Source organism: Oryctolagus cuniculus, chromosome 7, assembly GCF_051225735.1.
Source record: "Oryctolagus cuniculus isolate XC-2025 breed Fujian yellow rabbit chromosome 7, ASM5122573v1, whole genome shotgun sequence".
Lineage (NCBI taxonomy): Eukaryota > Metazoa > Chordata > Mammalia > Lagomorpha > Leporidae > Oryctolagus > Oryctolagus cuniculus.
Window position 1 is genome coordinate 128,828,763 of NC_142873.1, and position 20,941 is coordinate 128,849,703.

The 20,941-nt window shown below is 52.9% G+C and overlaps 1 protein-coding gene and 1 non-coding gene across 4 annotated transcripts in view; one reads left to right on the plus strand and one right to left on the minus strand.

The window, feature by feature from the left end:
* The first annotated feature begins 1,650 nt into the window (after positions 1 to 1,650).
* LOC127493775 (U5 spliceosomal RNA) lies at positions 1,651 to 1,766 on the plus strand. The gene has a single exon (XR_007924319.1). It is a non-coding gene; the product is annotated as a U5 spliceosomal RNA (small nuclear RNA).
* A 4,392-nt stretch (positions 1,767 to 6,158) lies between these two features.
* Positions 6,159 to 20,941, minus strand: part of ARMH1 (armadillo like helical domain containing 1) — a 50,286-nt gene continuing 35,503 nt past the window's right edge. For 2 of the 3 annotated variants that reach the window (XM_017346361.4, XM_089300793.1), the window contains 6 exons: positions 7,308 to 7,430; positions 7,142 to 7,214; positions 6,914 to 7,043; positions 6,722 to 6,799; positions 6,499 to 6,580; positions 6,159 to 6,424 (listed from right to left, as the gene is read on the minus strand). In XM_017346361.4, the coding sequence (XP_017201850.3) occupies positions 6,306 to 6,424; positions 6,499 to 6,580; positions 6,722 to 6,799; positions 6,914 to 7,043; positions 7,142 to 7,214; positions 7,308 to 7,430 (605 nt within the window). In that variant the 3' untranslated portion in view covers positions 6,159 to 6,305. Of the gene's footprint in view, positions 6,425 to 6,498; positions 6,581 to 6,721; positions 7,044 to 7,141; positions 7,215 to 7,307; positions 7,431 to 20,941 lie in introns of all 3 variants that reach the window. The other variant, XM_089300792.1, reaches the window with a different exon arrangement.

The following is a 20,941-nucleotide window of genomic DNA, read 5'->3' on the forward strand; positions in this document are numbered from 1 at the left end:
CAGGCAATCCACGCCATCCCCTGGGCCAGCTGCATGGGACATGAACCTGTGCCCATATGGGACGCCCATATGGCTTCACCTGCTACATCACCATGTCGCCCCCTGGCTCCCCCAAGTTGCATTTCTAAGAAACACTCAGGTCTATTAAGTATATTTGCTAGGGCTACTTTAACAAAGACCTCCAGACTGGATTGCTTATCAGAAATTATCCCACAGTTCTGGAGCCCTTCTGTTGAATGACTTCTTTCCAAATAAAGGCACTTTCTGAGGTATGGGGGGGTTGGGACTTCAACATGTGAGTCTTTTTCCAGGTGTGGGAGATACCGTTCACTTCCGGGTGGTGATAACATTGCTTTAAAAATCTGATCATAGTATTCCTTAAAGTTTTTCAATGGCTTTTTCACTCTCACACCCAAATTCCCTCAAGGTAAACCCAAGTTCTTAGTGTGGCATGGAAGGCCCATCAAGAGGTGCTCTTGCCCTGGGACTCACATTGCTCCCCCTAGAAGGCCCTCTCCCCTCGACTTTTTGGGATTCTTTAACAGCTGTCCCCTGTGCCCCTGAACATTCTCCTGCCCGTGCTCATCACGCATGTCCTGTCCCCTAGGGCCTAGCACAGCTAAGTGTTCAAGGAAAGTGTACTGAAGGAGTGTAATGAGACAATCGTTTTTAATCCGTTTTTTCTTCTTAATTTTTTTAAAAGATTTATTTATTTATTTGAAAGTCAGAGTTACACAGAGAAAAGAGAGACAGAAAGAGAGGTCTTCCATCTGTAGTTCACTCCTCAATTGGCTGCAACTGCCGGAGCTGTGCCAATCCGGAGCCAGGAGCCAGGAGCTTTTTCCAAGTCTCCCACATGGGTGCAGGGGCCCAAGGAGTTGGGCCATCTTCTACTGCTTTCCCAGGCCATAGCAGAGAGCTGGATCAGAAGAGGAGCAGCCAGGTCTCTAACCGGTGGCCATATGGGATGCCGGCGCTTCAGGCCAGGGCGTTAACTAGCTGTGCCACAGTGCCGGCTCCTCTTCCTAATTTTAATTTTACTTTAAAGGCAGAAAGAGTGGGATCTTCCACCCCTGGAAGTTGAGCCTAGGCAGAAGCTGAGAGCCAGGACAGGAACTCCATCCGGATCTCTCAACAGGGTGCAGGGACCCAAGAACGTGAGTCATCACTGTGGAATCAGAGGCGGAGCCGGGTTTGCTAAACGTCCTCCTAACCGCTGCCTAAACGCCCGTCCCCCCCTTTCTGTTTTTTAATTCAAAACAAATTTTTTTTTTAACTTGGGATGCCAATTATAAAAGTTTCTAGTTGGACCAGGTCTGCAGTCCCGTAAATCTGGCGTCTGCTCTGCCCCCTAGTGGTGGCCCTACGCCGGCCTAACCGGAAAACGAAGTGTTTAAGGTGTTTCCGGAAACAGAAGTCGACGACGCAGCGTCATTTACATACCCACAACACACTGCGCCTAGAACCTTCCCTACGTTAAAGTGGATGGATTATGCCGTTTCTTTCTACCTTTTTCTCCCTACTAAAAGTGACGTTGTTTTATACGACTGTGAAAGAGGAAAGCAGAATCACCAGTCTTTTAGGTAAATAGTTACCACTGCTGACCTAGGAGTTATCGTTACCCGAGGACTGTGTGGCAAAGTGGTTGGCATACTCTGGTTTCTCTTCAGATCGTATAAATCTTTCGCCTTTTACTAAAGATTTCCGTGGAGAGGAACAATTCTGAGTCTTAACCCAATTTTTTGAGGCCTTGCACTAGCAAGGCTAATAACGGTTGTATAAAGAAAGACAGTAACTGAGTAGCTTATAATATCATCACAATAGTTTTCTTGTGAGATGTTTCCTTCACTGTGTAGGTAGTTTGGGGAACGTGTGCGGTAGCTGAAAGGACGCGCACCAGCTCTCATGGTTGCAAGGTAGCATTCATTCACCTCGCTTCTATTTTCAGTTTTTTGGGGGAACTCCGTAGTGATTTTTTTCTCCCCTTATCTTTGATCTTTTATAACAATAGCCAAGAATGAGTTGGTAATTAGAATGAGATGATCTGTCACTGTACCTCAAAAAGACTTATTTTTGAATTCCATTTCCCCACCAACTTTCTGAGTAGGGCAATTGAGGACATTTTAGTGTCGTGTGTTATTTTAGGTATTAATGAATTAATAGTTACATTAATTTTTAAAAATTTTATTTCTTATTTTTTGACAGGCAGAGTGGACAGTGAGAGAGACAGAGAGAAAGGTCTTCCTTTGCCGTTGGTTCACCCTCCAATGGCCACCATGGCCAGTGCGCTGCGGCCGGCACACTGCGCTGAACCGAAGGCAGGAGCCAGGTGCTTCTCCTGGTCTCCCATGGGGTGCAGGGCCCAAGCACCTGGGCCATCCTCCACTGCACTCCCTGGCCACAGCAGAGAGTTGGCCTGGAAGGGGGGCAACCGGGACAGAATCCAGCGCCCCGACTGGGACTAGAACCCTGTGTGCCGGCACCGCAGGCGGAGGATTAGCCTAGTGAGCCGCGGCGCCGGCTTAATTACGTTAATTTTATTGTTCCTGCTGTAACAAATGACCAGAAACTGCATGGCTTAACACAAATCTATTCTCCCAAATTCCGGTGGTCAGAAGTCTAAATTAAGGTGTTGGCAGGACTGTGTTCCTTCAGAGCAGAATGCTTCCTGCCTTTCTCAGCTTCTAGTAGCTACCTGCTTTCCTTGGCTTGTGACCTCTTCACCCATCATCCTGACACCTTGTGTCTGTTAGGTCACCCAGGACTAACTCTGGGTTCTCCTGCTCTCCTAAGGGCTGTGTGACTGCCTTGTTCCCACCTAAATCATATCAGCAACATTATGCTATGTCGGGCAACCTATTCACAGGTTCCAGGGGTTGGGATGATGTATTTGGAGGTCATTAACTCAAACCACCACAAGAATATTGTAATGGGCGTTGTGGTGCAGCAGGTTAAGCTGCTCTTGGGATACCCACATCCCACGTCGGAGTGCCAGTCCAAGTCCTCGACTCCTTCACTTCTGACCCAGCCTCCTGCTAATGCTTTTGGGAAGACAGCAGGTGGCCCAAGTACCTGAGCTCCTGCTACTCACCTGGGAAACCAGGATGGATTTCCAGCTCCTGGCTTAGCCTGTCCAGCCTCGACTGTTGCAGCCATTTTGGGGAGTGAACCAGTGGATGGAAGACCTTTCTCTTCTTCTCTCTCTGATGCTGTTTGCCTTTCAAATAAATAAATAAACCTATCTTTGAAAAAGAATGATGTAATTATGTAGAATATCCTTGTTCCTTGTCAAAACACAGTGAAGTATTTGGTCTGTGATATCTATGATAACTTCCAAATAGCTTAGCAAACACACAGAGAAAGAAGGCAAATGGGTTAAAGGGTATATTCTGGTATAAGTATTTACTGTATTATTTCAACTGTTTAAAAAGTTATTTCATATATTTGAAAGCGTTACAGAGAGAGGGAGAGATACAGAGATCTTCCATCCACTGGTTCACTCTCCAAATGGTCGCAATGGCTGGGCTGGACCAGGTTGAACCAGGTGCCAGGAGTTTCATCCTGGTCTCCCACGTGGGTGCAGGGGCCCAAGCACTCTTTTCTGTTTCTTTCCCAGGCCATTAGCAGGGAGCTGGATCAGAAGTGGAGCATCTGGGGCTCAAACTCGCGCCCATATGAGATGCCAGTGTTGCAGGCAGCAGCTTAACCTGCTACACCACAACACTGTCCCTATTTCAACTATTTGTAGCTTTGCATTTTTCAAAATAAAAATCAGAGGAAATATTAATAAATTCAACTTACTGAACATATTTTAGATATTTGTATTATGATTTACAGTTCCATTGTTATTAAACTGTGATTATTTTAGACCTGTGGTTCCCAGATTTTTTGATTTTCTAAAGAGATTTACAAAAAAATTATTTTTTTCCATCATTATACAAAAGAAAGGACATTCACACCCACACCAGTAAGAATATTTTTAAATCAGAGAGAAGGACACTTCTTTAAGATAGGAAATTCAGGGATGGGCATTGGACCCAGAGATTCACACTAGTCGGCACACCCCACATCTCATCTGTGTACCTGGCTCCAGCTTCCTGTTAATGTGCACCCTGGGAGGCCGCAGTGACAGCTCAAGTAGCTGGGCCCCTGCCACCCATAGGACACAGAATGAGTTCCTGGCTTCTGGCCCATTCCCAGCTCTTGTGGGCATTTGAGCAGTGAAGATCTATTTTGTCTGCTTCTAAAGTAAATACATGAAAATAGTTTTAAAAAGAGAAATTCAGGGGCCAGTTCTGTGGTGTAGCAGGGAAAGCCGCCACCTGCAAGGGCCGTCATCCCATATGGGCGCCAGTTTGAGTCCCGGCTGCTCTACTTCTGAACCAGCTCCCTGCTGATGGCCTGGGAAAGCAGTAGAAGATGGACCAAGTGCTTGGGCCCCTGCACCCATGTGGGAGAACTGGAATAAGTTCCTGGTTTCGGATCGGCCCAGCTCAGGCTTTTATGGCCATTTGGGGAGTGAATCAGTGGATGGAAAACTCTCTCAGGGCCGGCACTGTGGCTCACTTGGTTAATCCTCCGCCTGCGGCACCAGCATCCCATATGGGCACCGGGTTCTAGTACCGGTTTCTCCTCTTCCAGGCCAGCTCTCTGCTGTGGCCCGGGAGTGCAGTGGAGGATGGCCCAAGTGCTTGGGCCCTGCACCCCATGGGAGACCAGGAGAAGCACTTGGCTCCTGCCATCGGATCAGCGCAGCGCGCTGGCTGTGGTGGCCATTTGGGGGGTGAACCAATGGAGGGAAGACCTTTCTCTCTGTCTCTCTCTCTCACTGTCTAAAACTGTCAAAAAAAAAAAAGAAAGAAAGAAAGAAAGAAAACTCTCTGCCTCTGCCTCTCTGTAACTCTTTCAAATAAATAAATAATAATTTTTAGAAAGAGAGATAAATCCATTTAGCTGTATGTAACATGTTTTTGCACTCTGTTAACTTTTCTTTCCTAAGGGAGGGAATCTGAGCCTCGAAACCAGTTTGGGGAAAGCTGGGCTGCCTTAGGCCCATTATAGCAGAACTGTGATGCCCTCTTGTGGCAGCCTGCAGAATTATCGCCGTTTGACTTCATTTCCTGGTGGGATGATTGCCCCACAAATTCATGCACACTGGGCATCCTCCGAGAGATCACCCCCGCCCAAGTGGAGCTTACAGCCAGGTCGAAAGACAGACAGAAAACACCATAAATAAGGGAATGCTGTGGGGGAAGCAGCAGAGTAAGGAACAGGGGCTTGGGTAGAGAGAGAGGGAGAATGTGTCTCAATTGAAAAAAAAAAAACAAAACAGTAGCTCTCATTGGAAAGGTGCCTTCGTGTGGTGTTGTAGGGAGGTGATGGAGCTATTGGTGAAATGGGTGTGCGGGTGAGGTGCTGGGCGGAGGGTGGGGTCAGGATCCAAGCCCTAAAGCAGGAGTTGTCCATCAGCTTGAAGGGGGGAGGGTGTGTGTCCAGTGTCTGGAGCAGAGTGGAGGGCAGTTCGGGGAGGGGGTGGGAGGGCGGGTCACCTAGGGCCGCGCAGGCTGCAGAGGCCGCGGCTCTACCCGAGCGCAAGGGCAGGCCCCTGGGGTTCTGCACGCAGTGACAGGGTCTGTAGTCTCAACAGAGGACTCTGGCCGCGGTGTTGACAAGAGAACAGGGAGAAAAGCAGAGTGACGTCGAGAGGTGATGGCGCCTTAGCTCGGGCTGCTGGCAACGGCGGGCGTGACGAGTGGCCGGATTCCGGAGAGACCTGGGAGGCCGAGTCAACGGACAGAACAGACGCCGATGTGACAGGGTGACCGCAAGGGACGCGCCCCTGCTTCGTTCTCAGTGTGTGTGTGGGGGGGGAGGCGGCCCAGGGTAAGTTGGGTTTTAGAGACAGCAAAGTGGAAACAGAAACGGTGGGGGCACTGGCCCATAACAGGTACCCAAGATGCTGCGACCTGGCCAGGGTGTGGGAGCAGGTCACTCCAGCTGGACAGAGGAGAAATCAGCCGAAGAGAACACGAGGCAACCGGAGAGGGCGCGCAACAGCAGGCGGGAACAGGCATCAGGGAGCTGAGCAGAGACTCCCTGTTCCTTTCCCTTCAGGCCCGCAACACCCCCCCCCCCACACACACACTCGAGGACACACGGACATCTGGGCTCTTTATTGAGCTCTCTGCAGGCAGCACTCCCTCGCGCCGCGCGCCCACCTCCTCGCCTCCCGCTGCTGCCAAGCGGGGTCTCCCTGAGCCGGGGTCCTCCCGCCGGGGCCTTCCTGCTCCGCCTCGAGGACTCTGTTACTCCTGCGATTCGTCATCCTGCCGTTCGAAGTCTGCGACGCAGCCCAGGTGGTCCGGATCGTCGGGGCCAAGGATCAAGTTCAAGTTGCTTCCGGAGACGCCGCAGAGGCGCAGGGCTGCAGGCGGGCCCGGGGCGTGAGTCTCGCGCGCCGGCTGCGCCTGCGCTCCAGGTGCCCGCGCGCCCGCTCACCTTTGGGAATGTTGACCTTGTTGGACGCCAAGATGTCCGCCTGGATGCTGTCCATCTTCAGGTACAAGTTCTCGGCGTTGCTCTGAGGACGGGGGCAAGAAAGGCCGGCTGCGGCGCCCTGTGGCAGTCTGGACTTGGGAGTTGGGCGTGGGCCACAGGAGAGGTGCAGGGAAGGACCCGCGTGGGCGCGAGCTGGGCAAGGCCGGCGGGCGGGGGCACTCACTGCGAAGAGCTGGTAGAGCTCCTCGCCCATGGCCTGGTGCACGTGCTCCTCCACCAACGGGAACGTCTGCACGAAGAACTGCGGGTGGTAGTGGTGGTGGTGGTGGTGGGAGAGGTTCGTGGTGCGGCCGTGACCGCCCCGCCCCGCGCCGAACCCCTGCCCCCACCTAGAACGCATCTGCCAGGCACGCACCTGCAGTGCGAGGCTGGCCAGCCGCTGGCTGTTGCTGTGGTCCATGTTGCCCATGGCGGTCATCAGCCTGTGCACCACGTGCAGGTGCAGCATCTCCTCGGCGACGGCCAAGTCGCGGCGCGCCAGGACCCTGGGCCAGGGATCCCGGCTGGGGCGACGCCTTGGGATTCCCCCACCCACCAGGGCCAGGGCTCCTTCCCCCCGCCCCCGGCGCCCCTGCCAGCCTACCCGATGGCCTTGGCCGCTGCAGCCTGCTGCAAAAACACGGGCAGGTGGCCGGTGAGTTGCAGAACCGAGGCATCTGCGGGAGAGCACGCCTTGAGACCGGGGGTGGGGTGGGGTGTGCGTGTGGGGGGCTCCCCGCCCAGGCAGCCGCGTCGGGGGCGGGTGTTACCGGTGAGGATCTTGCGCTGCAGTTTGGAGGTCTCCTTGGCGGGCGGTGTCAGCAGAGCCACGAGGCCCTGGAGCAGCGGCCAGCGCACGTCGTAACCCAGCAGGTCCTTGATTAGCTCGATGGCTGCGGAGAGGCAGAGACGCTGCAGAGCCCTGGACTCCACTTCCCCGGAGGACGCCAAGCGTCTGGTCGCTTCTCTTTGCCCTGTGCCGTCATTTACCCTTCCTAGCGCCTGGTACTGCCGGGCACCTCAGCCTTGCGCGCCTTGGGAGCAAGGGGGAGGAGAAGGGCTGGACCTGACCCCGACCATCAAGGAGGCCTGGAGGATGTGGGAGTGGAGGCTGAGAGGCCCCCACAGAGGTGTGGCTTGGAGAAGTGGTCCAGGTTTCACACAGGACGGAAGAGGGCTCAGGGGTCAGGTGTGGCATCTCTCTCCCCATTGGCTCCTAGGCAAGACAGGGTGTAGGCAAGGTTCTTGTTCCCCTAGTTAGCTCATTTGCACCACAGACTGCAATGTAGACTCATGAGAACCATGAGCTGTATTATCTGTTTGAATAATGAAAATTAGCCTCTTCCTTCCTTGTGAGGTTTTACCCAGTAGGAACAGTGGAAGAAACGTGTTTGCTGGTGGGTGAAAAGGGAGGCGACTGTGGGGGCAGAATGACTATGTGGGAGCACAGGAGCGAGATCGGGAGCCTGGCTTGTCTTCACACAGAGAGTTCTGGGCACAGAAACAGTTGTAAGTTGGTAACAACTTTTTAAAACATTCTGGTTTGGGAAGCAGAGAGAGAGAGAGAGAGAGAGAGCACTCCCATCTGCTGGTTCACTCCCAAATGCCTGCCATGGCCAGGGCCAGGGCCTAGCCAGGAGCCACAACACAATCAGTGGCAGGAAGCAATGACTTCCGCCATTACTGTGCCTCCACGGGTCTGTGCTGGCTGGAAGCTGGGGTGAGGAGCTGGAGCCAGGACTCAGACCCAGCTGCTCCAATGTACCAGGTCAAATGCCTGCCCAGTAACCCATCTTTTTGAGGCTTTGCTCAGGCAGGGCCAAGTAGCTGGCTTATGGAGGCAGATGCTTGACTTAGCGAGGCATAACAAGCAGATCCACTGCTAAACAGCAAGAGCCAAGGTCGCCATGCCCCTTTTAAGAGAGGCAGGCAACTGGCCTAGCGGTTAAGGCGCTGCTTGTGCTGCCTGCATCCCGCATGGAAGGGGCTGGGTTTCAGAGATTTTTATCAGTTGAGATGAGATTCCTAGATGACACATTACCCTTGCATGTACTGCTGGATTCAACTTGCTGATATTTCATACAGACGTTTTACTATGTTCATGAATAAGATTCATTTATAATTTCTTTTACTTTCTGTCATTGATGGATTTTTTAAAAATGATTTATTTTGAAAGTCAGTTACAGAGAGAGAGAGAGAGAGAGCGAGAGCGAGAGAGCTTCCATCTTCTGTTTCACTCCCTGGATGGCCACAACTGCCAGCCCTGGGCCAGGCCAAAACCAGGAGCCAGCAGCTCCATCTGGGTCTCCCACATGGTTAGCAGGGGCCCAAATACTGGGGCCATCTTCTGCTGCTTTTCCAGGTGTGTTAGCAGGGAGCTATCAGAAGTGGAGCAATTGGGACTTGAACCAGCACCCATATGGGATGGCAATGTTGTAGGAGGTGGCTTTACCTGCTGTGCCAAAACGTCAGCCCCTTCATTGATGGATTTTGATAGTAAGATGATGTTATTAGGGGACGATGCTGTGGCAGAGCAGGTAAAGCCGCTACCTGCAGTACCTGTATCCCATGTGGGCGCTGGTTCAAGTCCCGGCTGCTCCTCTTCCGATTCAGCTCTCTGCTATGGTCTGGAAAGCAGCGGAAGATGCCTCAAGAACTTGGGCCCCTGCACCTGGAAGAAGTTTCTGGCTCCTGGCTACAGATCAGCTCAACACTGGCTGTTGCAGCCATTTGGGGAGTGAACCAGCAGATGGAAAATCTCTGTCTCACTCTCTGCTTCTACCTCTCTGTAACTCTACCTCTCAAATAAATAAATAAAATCTTAAAAAATATGATGTTAGTCTTATGAGTTAGGGATATATGCCCTCTTTTTCTAATCTCTGGAAGAGTTTGCTTAAGAATAAACTTTTTTTCTTGAATGTTTGATACAATTCTCCAGTGAAGTTATCTGATCTTATGGAAAAATATCTTAAATTATTGATTCATTTTCTTTAATGATTAGAGGCCATATAAGTTTTCTATTTCTCCTTGAGTCCACTTGGATAAATTGTATTTTTCTAGCAGTTATCCAATTTTTAGAAGGATTTATTTATTATTTTATTTGAAAAGCAGAGTTGCGATGTTGAAGTTGATTTCTTCTGAGAGGATTCATTCTGAGAGGCGGAGCGTGGTGGGGGCAAGAGGCATGGAGTCACCACACAGACCCCAGACCCCGGGAGTCAGGTGAAAGCAGGCCTGAGGCAAGCAGCCTGCAGACTCATTTATTTCAGTTGCTACAGCAGCTTATATAGCCAAGGCAGCCAATCCGGTCAAGGCGGGGGGTCTATGCCCTAACCAATCACAGCCTGTTGCCAGGCAGTTTCCAAAGCCATTCAATCACAGCCTGTTGTCAGTCAGGCTCTGTTGTCATGTGGTTTCTGAAGTCATCCAATCACGGCCTGTTGCCAGGCAGTTTCTGTTGTCAGCGGCCATCTTGGCATGACCTTGACCTTCTCATCTTCTCATGACCTTCTCACCTTCTCATTCCACCACATTGCAGAGAGGCAGAAGCAGAGAGGGAGAGAGAAGGGAGGGCTTGGCTTCCAAATGGCCACAATGGCTGGAGCTGGGCTGATTTGAAGCAGGAGCTTCCTCCAGGTCTCCCACGTGGGTGCAGGGGCCTAAGGACTTGGGCCATCTTCCACTGCTTTCCCAGGCCATAGCAGAGAGCTGGATTGGAAGTGGAGCGGCCAGGGCTTGAACGTGGCGGCTTTACCTGCTCCGCCACAGCGCCTGCTCCTATCTAAATTTTCAAACACTGAAGAAAGTTGCTCATTATTTTGTCCTTTTATCATCTGAATGAAGGCGGCATCTGTGGTGATGTCCCCTTTTATCTGCTTCATATTGACTGTATGGCTTTTCTCTTATGTCAGCTTCCTTCCCACCTGGTCCCATAGCGGTGACACAGGTGCCTGCTCATGCAGTGACTTGTATTATGGAGAGGAATCCTGGTTCCTTGCAGAGAGCCTGCATGTTACAGCATAAGCAGTGAGTGTGCCTGCCCTTTGCTAAGGTGGATACTGTCTTCATCTTCCAGAACTGTTCACTGAACACTTGTCCTTGAAGAGATGGCCTAGAACCAACAGCAGTGGGGTTTCACTTTTTTTTTTTAAATTTAATTGTGAGGTAGAGTTACAGACAGTGAGAGGGAGAGTCAGAGAGAAAGGTCTTCCATCTGCTGATTCATTCCCCAAATGGCCACAACAGCCAGAGCCATGCTGGCCAGAGCCAGGAGCCAGGTGTTTCCTCCTGGTCTCCCATCCGGGTGCAGGGGCCCAAGGATTTGGGCCATCTTCTACTGCTTCCCCAGGTCATAAGCAGGGAGCTGGACTGGAAGTGGAGCAGCCAGGGCTCAAAGCGGTGCCCATATGGGATGCTGGCACTGCAGGCTGGGGCTTTGACCAGCTGAGCCACATGCCAACCCAGAACTGGGTTCTATAAATGTCAATTAAATTTTGTTGGTTGATAGTGTTGTTGAGTTCTTCTGTATCTTTGCTGATTTTTCTGTTGTGCTGTTTTATAAGTTGTCAAAAGAGTGGTATTGAAGTCTCCAACAATAGTTATAGATTTTTAAAAATTCTATCATCTTTTGCTTCATATATTTTGTGGATCTCATGTTTGATGCATATACATTTAGGATTGCTGTGTCTTCTTGGTAGGTTTACTCTTTTTATAAAAAAAAAAAATATTTATTTTAAAGGCCAAGTCACAGAGGGAGAGAGGTTGAGAAGTCGTCCATTTGCTGGGTAACACCCCAGATGGCTGAAATGGCTGGAGCTGTGCTGATCTGAAGCCACGAACCAGAAGTTTCTTCTGGTTCTCCCATGCGGGTGCAGGGCCCCAAGGACCTGGGCCATCTTCCACTGCTTTCTCAGGCCACAGCAGAGAGCTGGATCAGAAGTGGAGCAGCTGGGACTCGAACCTGCACCCATATGGGATGCTGGGACTGCAGGCAGTGGCTTTACCTGCTATACCACAGCGATGACCCCAGATACCTTAGTTTTTAATAATCTGTATTTAATAATATATCTGAAGTCTTTGTGAGTCTATTTCCATTCTCCTAGTTCCAATTTATTATGACTTCTTCCTGACTTCTTTGTGTACTTGATTTTGTTATGCTTGGAGTTGGCCTTGTATTTGTTATTTATTTATTTACTTTTTAAGATTTATTTGAGGCCGGCGCTGTGGCTCAATAGGCTAATCCTCCACCTTGCGGTGCCGGCACACCGGGTTCTAGTCCAGTTGGGGCGCCGGATTCTGTCCTGGTTGCCCCTCTTCCAGGCCAGCACTCTGCTGTGGCCAGGGAGTGCAGTGGAGGACGGCCCAAGTACTTGGGCCCTGCACCCCATGGGAGATCAGGAGAAGCACCTGGCTCCTGCCTTCAGATCAGCGTGATGCGCTGGCCGCAGCGCACTGGCCACAGCGGCCATTGGAGGGTGAACCAACGGCAAAGGAAGACTTTCTCTCTGTCTCTCTCTCTCACTGTCCACTCTGCCTGTCAAAAATAAAAAAATAAAAAATAAAAAGATTTATTTGAAAGTCAGAGTTGCAGAGAGAGAGAGAGAGAGAGAGAGAGAGATCTTCCATCTGCTGGTTCACTCCCCAGATGTCCACAATAGCAAAGGGCTGAGCCAGGCTGAAACCAGGAGCCAGGAACTTCTGAGTCTCCCATGTGGGTGCAGGGGCCCAAGCAGTTGGGCAGTCCTCCTCTGCTTTCCCAGGCCCTTAGCAGGGAGCTGGATCAAACGTCGAGCTTAGAGGCCCCTGGGACTTAGAGGCCCCTGGCCTTGTATTTGAATACTTGTACCAAAAATATTGAGAGCTGAGGATAAAGACACTCTCTTCCAAAGAGTATTTACACTTCTTTCTTTTTTTTTTAATTTTTTATTTGACAGATAGACAGTGAGAGAGTGAGAGAGAGAGAGAGAAAGAGAGAGAGAAAGTTCTTCCTTCCATTGGTTCACTCCCCAAATAGCCGCTACGGCCGGAGCTATGCTGATCTGAAGCCAGGAGCCAGGTGCTTCTCCCGTGTGGGTGCAGGGCCCAAGCACCTGGGCCATCCTCCACTGCACTCCCGGGCCACAGCAGAGAGCTGGACTGGAAGAGGAGCAACCGGGACAGAATCTAGTGCCCCAACCAGGACTAGAACCCGGGGTACTGGTGCTGCAGGCGGAGGATTAACCTAGTGAGCAGCGGCGCCAGCCCCTGTACTTACTTCTACCAGGCACCTTAAGACTTGAGGTTGGGGCTGGCACTATGGCATAATGGGTTAAACCACAGCTTACAGTGCTGGCATCCCATATGGGGGCCAGTTTGCATCCCGGCTGCTCCTCTTCTGATCCAGCTCTCTGCTTATGGCCTGGGAAGGCTGTAGAAGATGGTGCAAGTGCTTGGGCCCCTGTACCCATGTGGGAGACTTGGAAGAAGCTCCTGGCTCCTGGCTTCAGATAGGCCTAGCTCTGGCCTTTGCGGTCATTTGGGGAGTGAACCAGTGGATGGAAAAGCTTTCTCTCTGTATCTTCCTCTCTCTGTAACTCTACCTCTCAAATAAGTAAATAAAATCTTAAAAAACAAAACAACTCGAGGGGGCCAGTGCTGTGGCTCAGCGGGTTAATGCCCTGGCCTGAAGCACTGGCATCCCATGTGGGCACTGGTTTGAGACCCGGATGCTCCACTTCTGATCTGGGAAAGCAGTGGAAGATGGCCCAAGACCTTGGGCCCCTGCACCCGTGTGGGAGATCCAGAGGAAGCTCCTGGCTCCAGATCAGAGCAGCTCCAGGCATTGCGGCCAATTGGCGAGTAAACCATCGGATGGAAGACTCTCTCTCTCTCTTTCTCTCTCTCTCTCTCTCTGCCTCTCCTCTCTCTGTGTAACTCTGACTTTCAAATTAATAAATAAATAAATATTAAAAAAAAAAAAAGACTCGAGGCTGCCTGGACCAGTGGGTGGCTGTGTAACGCACACAGGACCACTGGAGGGGAGGTGCTATGGTCAGGATACCAGTTTGGGTGACCCCCAAAGGCCTGTGTGTTGAAGGCTTTCTTTCTCAGAACAGTTCTATGGGGAGGGGGCCTAGGTCATTGCAGACAAGCCCTCCGAGGTTGTTCTTGGCACAGGGTTGTTATAAAAGACTGAGTTTGGGGCTAAGTCCCTCTCTCTCTCTGCTTCCTGGCTCAGCATATGATCTTTCTTCAGCATATGCTCGGCTGTTACCATCTGCCACCCTCCAGGGAAGCCAAAGCAACGGGGCCACCTAAACTTGGACTTCAGCCTCCAAACCAGTGACCTCCATAAACCTTTTATTAAGTTAGTTGTCGCAGGCATTTTGTTGTGTAATGAAAAGCTGCCCGGTGCTGATGGCTTCCTTCTGGCTCGCCTTTACCTCTGAGCCTGGGGGTCTCAGACTTCCACCTCTGGCAGGCCCTGGTTGCCTTCTCTCTCCTTGGCCTTTTGTTGTTGTTGTTGTTGTTTGTTTTTCCTTTTTATTTCAAAGGCAGTGACACAGGAGACAGAGAGGTGTCTTCCACCCACTGGTTCACTCTCCAAATGCCTGCTATAATAGCCAGTTGAAGCCAGTAGCCCAGAACTCCTTCTGGGTCTCCTACGTGGGTGGCAGGGACTCAACTACCTTAGCCATTGCCTGCTGCCTCCACATTAGCAGGAAGCCGGGCTCAAAGTGGGGTAACCAGGACTTGAACCGGGTACTCTGATAGGGGTCTTGGGTGTCCCAAGTTCCAGCTTGGCCCCTGAGCCCTACACCCACACCCCTGCTGGTGATGCTGCTCAGTTGCTTCAGGATCTGCAGACGGCCTCAGCGTTGAGTGCTGGGCTTGCTTCCCGGGCCCCGCCGTTCCCCCAGCCTTTGGTCTGGCAAGTCCTCACTGCACTGCTCTCCGATGCTATTAATAAGATTGCAGTTTTTTTTCTTCTAGATATTTCAGTGCTTCCCGGGAGGAGGGTGGGTTCAAATGACCCAGGTGCACTGTCAGAAACTGGCGTCCTCTTCTCTTGGCCATTGCTACTCCAAGACTCAGCTGAGAAACTAACTGATCAGAAGCTGTCTCTGGCCTGTTCTCCACCTGCCTCTGCTCTCCAGCATCTCTCAGCCCAGAGCAGTGTTTTCCTGCCATGGAACAGCGGCGACAGTCAGTTCCCTAGTGTGCGACCTCGCAGGGGACACTCTGACGCGTGGGAGAACCCAGAGCCTCGGGCCATTCCAGCACAAGGTGCAAGCTCCACACGTGTTGAAAATAACTAATGGGCACCCAGCTTATTTTGTGGCTCTCTCTCTGTTGCTCTACCTTTCAAATAAAGAAAAGAACAAATAAATCTTTTCTAAACAAGGAAAGAGCTGACTGGATCCTGCATGCCTGTAGGCTAAAGACCACGTGGGGGATGGCAGCTTCGTGCTTAGAAACTGCTGACCCGGTGGGTGATGCCTCCAGGGCGGCTCTGCCCTGCTGCCTGGGGCCCTCCCCGACACTGCGCTGTCACTGGCCGTCACCAACAGAGCGGTGGTTTGGGAGGGCAGAGGCTGGGGCCCTGCCGTGTTTGCACCCTGCACACTCCACCATCCTGCCTGGCTGCTGAGTCTCCCAGGCCTCCAGCAGGAAGGAGAGAAGCAGTTTTGGCTGGCACCTCCATCTAAGGAAAAGTAAAGAAAAGCACCCAACAGGAAGAAGCAGCCCAACCCCTGCGCCAGATCTGGGCGGTCTCCTGTCCACTGCAAGCCTCAGAGCTCAGGGCACACCAGGGAGCCCCGGGCCTGAGGCCCCACACAGAGCCCCTCTGGTCTCCTCTTGTTTCCCCAGAATCCAAACTTGACCTGCAGGCGGAAGATCCTCCGGCACGTCCTGCACTGCCACGTCCAGGGCTCCTTGGCACTTGGGGGGACAGGGTTTTTGGGGTGGCCCCTTTCCTCCATGGGCTCCCCCAATTCAGAAACGCTTCCTGTGACTGCCCAGCCGCGGCTTCTGCACTTCCCCTTTCTTGCAGCTGTCCCAGGGGAGCCCTGTGGTCCCTGTCGCCCAGTCCCCCAGAGCCTTGGGTTGCTCAGATGCGGCTCTGGATTGGAACTGCTGATCAAGCACCATTGCGGAGGGGAAAAGGACCAACTCTGGGAAGGTGCCAAGCACACGAGCCTCCCTGGCTCCCTCTGCCCTGCAACTCCCTCATCTGGATGAGACAGCAGCCTGGATCCCGCCTGTCCCAGCTGTGCCTGCCACCCTGACGTCTCCTCACGCGCTCTATTGTTCGCACGAAGCCCGTTCTTCCCTCTTCTTAATCAGTGTGGCTTGGCCGGCGCCGCGGCTCACTAGGTTAATCCTCCACCTTGCGGCGCCGGCATACCGGGTTCTAGTCCCGGTCGGGGCACCGGATTCTGTCCCGGTTGCTCATCTTCCAGGCCAGCTCTCTGCTGTGGCCAGGGAGTGCAGTGGAGGACGGCCCAAGTCCTTGGGTCCTGCACCCCATGGGAGACCAGGATAAGTACCTGGCTCCTGCCATCAGATCAGTGTGGTGCGCTGGCCGCAGTGCATGGGCCATGGCGGCCATTGGAGGGTGAACCAACGGCAAAGGAAGACCTTTCTCTCTGTCTCTCTCTCACTGTCCACTCTGCCTGTCAAAAAAAAAAAAAAAAAAAATCAGTGTGGCTGACTTTTTGGAGGGGTGCTTTGGGTCCTCCTGTGTCTGATGAGGCCTGGCTTGGCTAGGACTCCTCAGTGCCCAGGACGCCCTGGGAAAATGAAACTGCTGTGCCCGACAGCTCTTCCTGCAGGAAGAAAACACGCGATGGGCGCACGGCGTAGAAGTGAGCAGATGAAGATGTTTTTATGACATTTCCCCGACCACAAGCAGCAGGTTCTGCCCATGTAGGATTAAGGACTCCAGGAGACAAATACCTAGTTCTGCTTGTTCACATTACACCAACTGCTTGATCTTTCATTAATTATGTATCTGCAGCACTTGCAGCTCCTTGGAAGAGCGAAGATCTATTCACTGAGTCATTTTCGATTGAGTTTTAGAATTCACAGCTGTCACTGTTTACATGCAAAGTCAAAGTGCTCATCCCTGCCCAAATGTCTCTGCAGGAACCATGGCCAGCTCCGCCCTCTGTGCGCCGTGCCAGTCACAGAGCATGGCAGAGGCATCCAGAGAGCATCGGGCGGCTGCTGTCCCTGGCAGCTTCGCCACACGCCTGTGGTGCTGATAACACTCAGCTGCCCTCCACTGAGGCGGCCCCTGCTTTATTCGTCGATCCGTCCGCTTTTCCAGCAGAATACTTAGCATCTTCCGTGTGCCAGGGGCCTGTGTGCTAGGGGACATCACAAAGAAACTAGCATTTCTGATGCCGTGTTGGAGAGGCCATGGGGACAGAAAGGAAGCCAGGCTGGGTGATGGGGGGTGGAGGAGGTGGGACAAGCCAACTAGAAGACAGCTTTCTTGGAGGTCACCTGTGAGTTCACTAAAGCCAGGGGGGAGGGGAGGGGCTGGAATGTGACAAGGGCCACTTGGACAGTGCCGTGTCATGTTTGGAGCCAGGCAAGCAAGGGAAGACCGGCTGGGGCAGAGGTTGCTGGGCCGTGGAGTGAGAGATGAGCCCATGGAGGTAAGACAGGCAGCTTTGGCTCCTGCAGGGCCAGCAACCCAGTACAGTAGGCCTCTCCCCGTTCCTTTCAGAGAAAACTCAGACTCAAAATGCTGGAGCAGCTTGCCCAAGAGTCAAGTACCTCATCAAGATGACACTGTCTGGGGATGAGCGCTTAGCCTAGCAATTAAGATGCCCGCATCACATCTGAGTGCCTGGGTTGTGGTCCCGGCTCCGGCTCGCAATTCCGGCTTCCCCACCAATTCAGGCCCTGAGAAGCAGCAGGTGATGGCTTAAGGTCCCTGCCACCCACATGGGAGACCTGGATTGAGTTCCTGGCTCCTGGCCCTGACCTTGGCTGGCCCAGCCTTAGCTGTAACAGGCATTTTGGAAGTGAATTATTATGGGATGGGAACTCTCTTTGTCCAAAACAAGACACTGCCTGAGCCCCGTATTCTTCACCACCAAGCTCCACGGCCTCCACTCTGGCAGTGGACCAGGAAAACCAGCTGTGGGCGTCACCCTGGAGGGAGGGGGGAGATCAGTTCAGAGGTTAGTGCAGGTGACGAGCACGAAGCCCTGAATGACAGCAGTGGAGGCGGGGTGGAGAGGAGGGGGCAGATCTGAGCTGTAGGGAGGAGAGAGCAGTGACTGGTCTTGTTAGGGGGAGGCAGGAAGGGATGATGAGCACCCAGCGGCTACCCTGGGTGGCTGGGTGCTTGTTGGAGAGCAGGGATATCAGGAGCCCAGCTCTGAACGTGGGGGTGAGATGCAAATGGAGACATTCATAAGACAAAGGGAGACCTGGGTCTTGGGGCTCAGGTGAGGGTTTTCCACCACAGGGACGCCACTCAGCCACTCCACTGGCTCCTCACCAGTAAAACGGGAGCCATGGTGGGGTGGACCTCAGCGGCCTCTGGTGAGGGCTGGATGAGCAGAGGGCACGGGCAGTGCCCCGACATTTGGCAAGTGCTTTGCAGAAGTGCGTTCCGGTCCCATCATAGAGGTGGCAAGGGGCGTGGATGCTGAGAGGAACACCGGCTCCAGCGCCTCTGGGCTCACGCCGGATGCCGCCGAGAAGCAGCGCGAGGGGACCCAGGGAGCGCGGGACGGCTCCCGCGCTAGTGCTGGGGAAGCCGGAGAAGGAGACTGACGCAAGGCGCCTGCCGCTCGCTCAAGGCCCCGCTCCTTCGGTCCGGAGAGGAGAAGAGCCGCGGCAAGCACGGCCTGCCAGCCACAGACGACACCCTGGCCAACACCTGTCTGATCGCCACACCGGCCCGAGGGGGAAATGGAGACTGACGACCTGCCCAGGTGCTCACGGTGCGGCGGAGACAGACCGTGGCAGCAGCTTTCGTGTTCCTTTGGCACAGGGACCTTCGACCTGGCATTGCACCTGCGCACCGCGACTAACCCCTGCAACCGCTTCCAAGGTGCTCTCGCCCGCCAAGGAGGGTTCGTTTAGATTCCCTGCTGCGGGAGCCCGGGTCTGCCCCGGGCACTTCCGGATGGAACTGCCGCCTACTGGCCACATGTGAGAAGCGCGCTTCCACGCAGCCCCGCGGGTGGGAATGCCTGGGGCGCACGCCGATGGAAGGCGGAGGCCAGCGCCCCGCATCTTCCTGACCAACTGCATGATCTTTCTCTCCCGGGCATTTCACTACTTGTTTCACCACAACCTATTCAATGTCCAATGTTGACATATTAAGCATACATTTTATTCACTTAAAAATTTGAGAGGCACACAGAGACAGTTCCTATCTACCCGTTTATTCGCCACATTTGAAAGACAGAGTCACAGAGCAAGGTAGAGCCAGAGAGAGAGAGAGGTCTTCCATTCTGCTGGTTCACTCCCCAAATGACTGCATGGCCAGAGCTGAGCTGTTCTGAACCCAGGAGCCAGGAGCCAGGAGCTTCTTCTGGGTCTCCCAGTTGGGTGCAGGGGCCCAAGGAGTTGGGCCATCTCCTACTGCTCTCCCAGGCCACAGCAGAGAGCTGGATCAGAAGAGGAGCAGCTGGGACTCGAACCAGTGCCCATATGGGATGCCAGTGCTGCAGGCTAGGGCTTTCACCTGCTGCACCACAGCGCTGGCCCCAATATAGGGTCTTAATCACTAGGCCAAATGGCCACCCCCTGCAATTTTAAAAAATATTTATTTTATTTGAAAGGAAGAACAAGAGACAGAGACAAGGACAGAGATCTTTCATCCACTGGTTCACTCCCCAAATGCCAGACTAGAGTGAGGGCTGGGCCAGGTAGAAGTCAGGATCCAGTAATTCTATCCCGTTTTCCACGTGGATGGCAGGGATCCAAGTACTTAGGCCCTCATTTTCTGCAACTGAATCAGAAGCAGAGGTGGGACTCAAACCCAGGCACTTTGGTATGGATGAGGGTGTCCCAGGCTTAACCCACTGAGCCACATTCGCCTTTTTTTTAAAGCCAGGCCATAGAGTACTTAATGCCGGGGTTGGCTGGCTCACTAACCACTGCACTGTGTCTGCCACTGCTATCTGCTTCTGCAGGCACAGTGCACCCAGTCCATCCAGCCAATTCATTGTGCCTTTAAGCCATCACCGTTGAATGTGCATATACGTTTGAGGAAGTAATGCATCTTTTAAAAATAGCAAATTAAAAAAATACAGGACGCCGTTCTTCAGCGTGAGAGTCTTGCGACTGCTGTTTGGTGAAGGTGCACGGGACAGGCGGCCTCCTGTGCAGCAGGAGAGGCTGCGGTGTGAGCTCAGGAGAGCAAGGCAGAGACGCAGGCTCCTGGAGGTACAAGTTGAGGTCTTGTGTATTCAGGTGTTGTGGTGCCGTTTGGGACATGCATATCCCACATCAGAGTGCCGGTTTGGGTCCCAGCTACTCTGAGCTTCTGATCCAGCTCCCTGCTAAGGCGCCTGGGAGGCAGCAGGTGATGGCCCAAGTGCTTAGGTTCCTGCCACCCACGTGGGAGACCTGGATGGAGTTCTTGGTTCCTGATTTCAACCTGGCCTAGCCTGGGCTGTTGGGGACACTTGGGGAGTGAACCAGTGGGTGGAAAATCTGTTTCTCCCCCTCTGTCACTCTGGGTTTCAAATAAATAAATCTTTAGAAAAAAAATGAGGTCTCATACTATTGATGCAGTAAAGGGCATAAAGCTAAGCATATGTAATGTTTAAAACATAGTTTTCCTGTATTATTAACGCTGTTGTCCACCGTCAGGATTTGTCTGCTTCCACAAACTGCTAAGAACTAAGATCTTGATGGGGCGGTGGTGAGGACATGGGTGCAGCAGCCGGCCGGCCTGGGTGGGACCCGCGACTTCTCCACTGATTTCCAGGCCTTGGACAGGTTATTTAATGGCTCTGGGACGTGGCATCCTTCCCCGGGATGTACCTGCTTGATAGGGCTGTGTGAGGGCTGCGTGAGACACTCAAAGGGCTGCTCTCGGTCAGCAGCACCCACGACCAGTCCTCAGTCCCGTTACTATTGCTGTTGTAATGAAGCTCGCGGAGGGCACGGCCCTTTTTCACCTGTCACTACAGGCTCAGCGCCAGCCCAGTGCTCATTCTTGTTGCATAAGTAAATGTACAGGTGAGCGAGCATTTGGCCCTGTGGTTGAATCACCACTTGGGGTGGCAGCACGCTTGGTTTGCATCTGGGCCACTCTGCTTCCCATGCGGCTTCCTGCTGGTGCGCAGGAGCAGCAGAGGGTGGCTGCAACTTCACAAGGACCCTGAGCCAGAACCACTCAAAGGAGGCTGCTCCCAGCCAACCCACAGTGCTGTGTGAGATG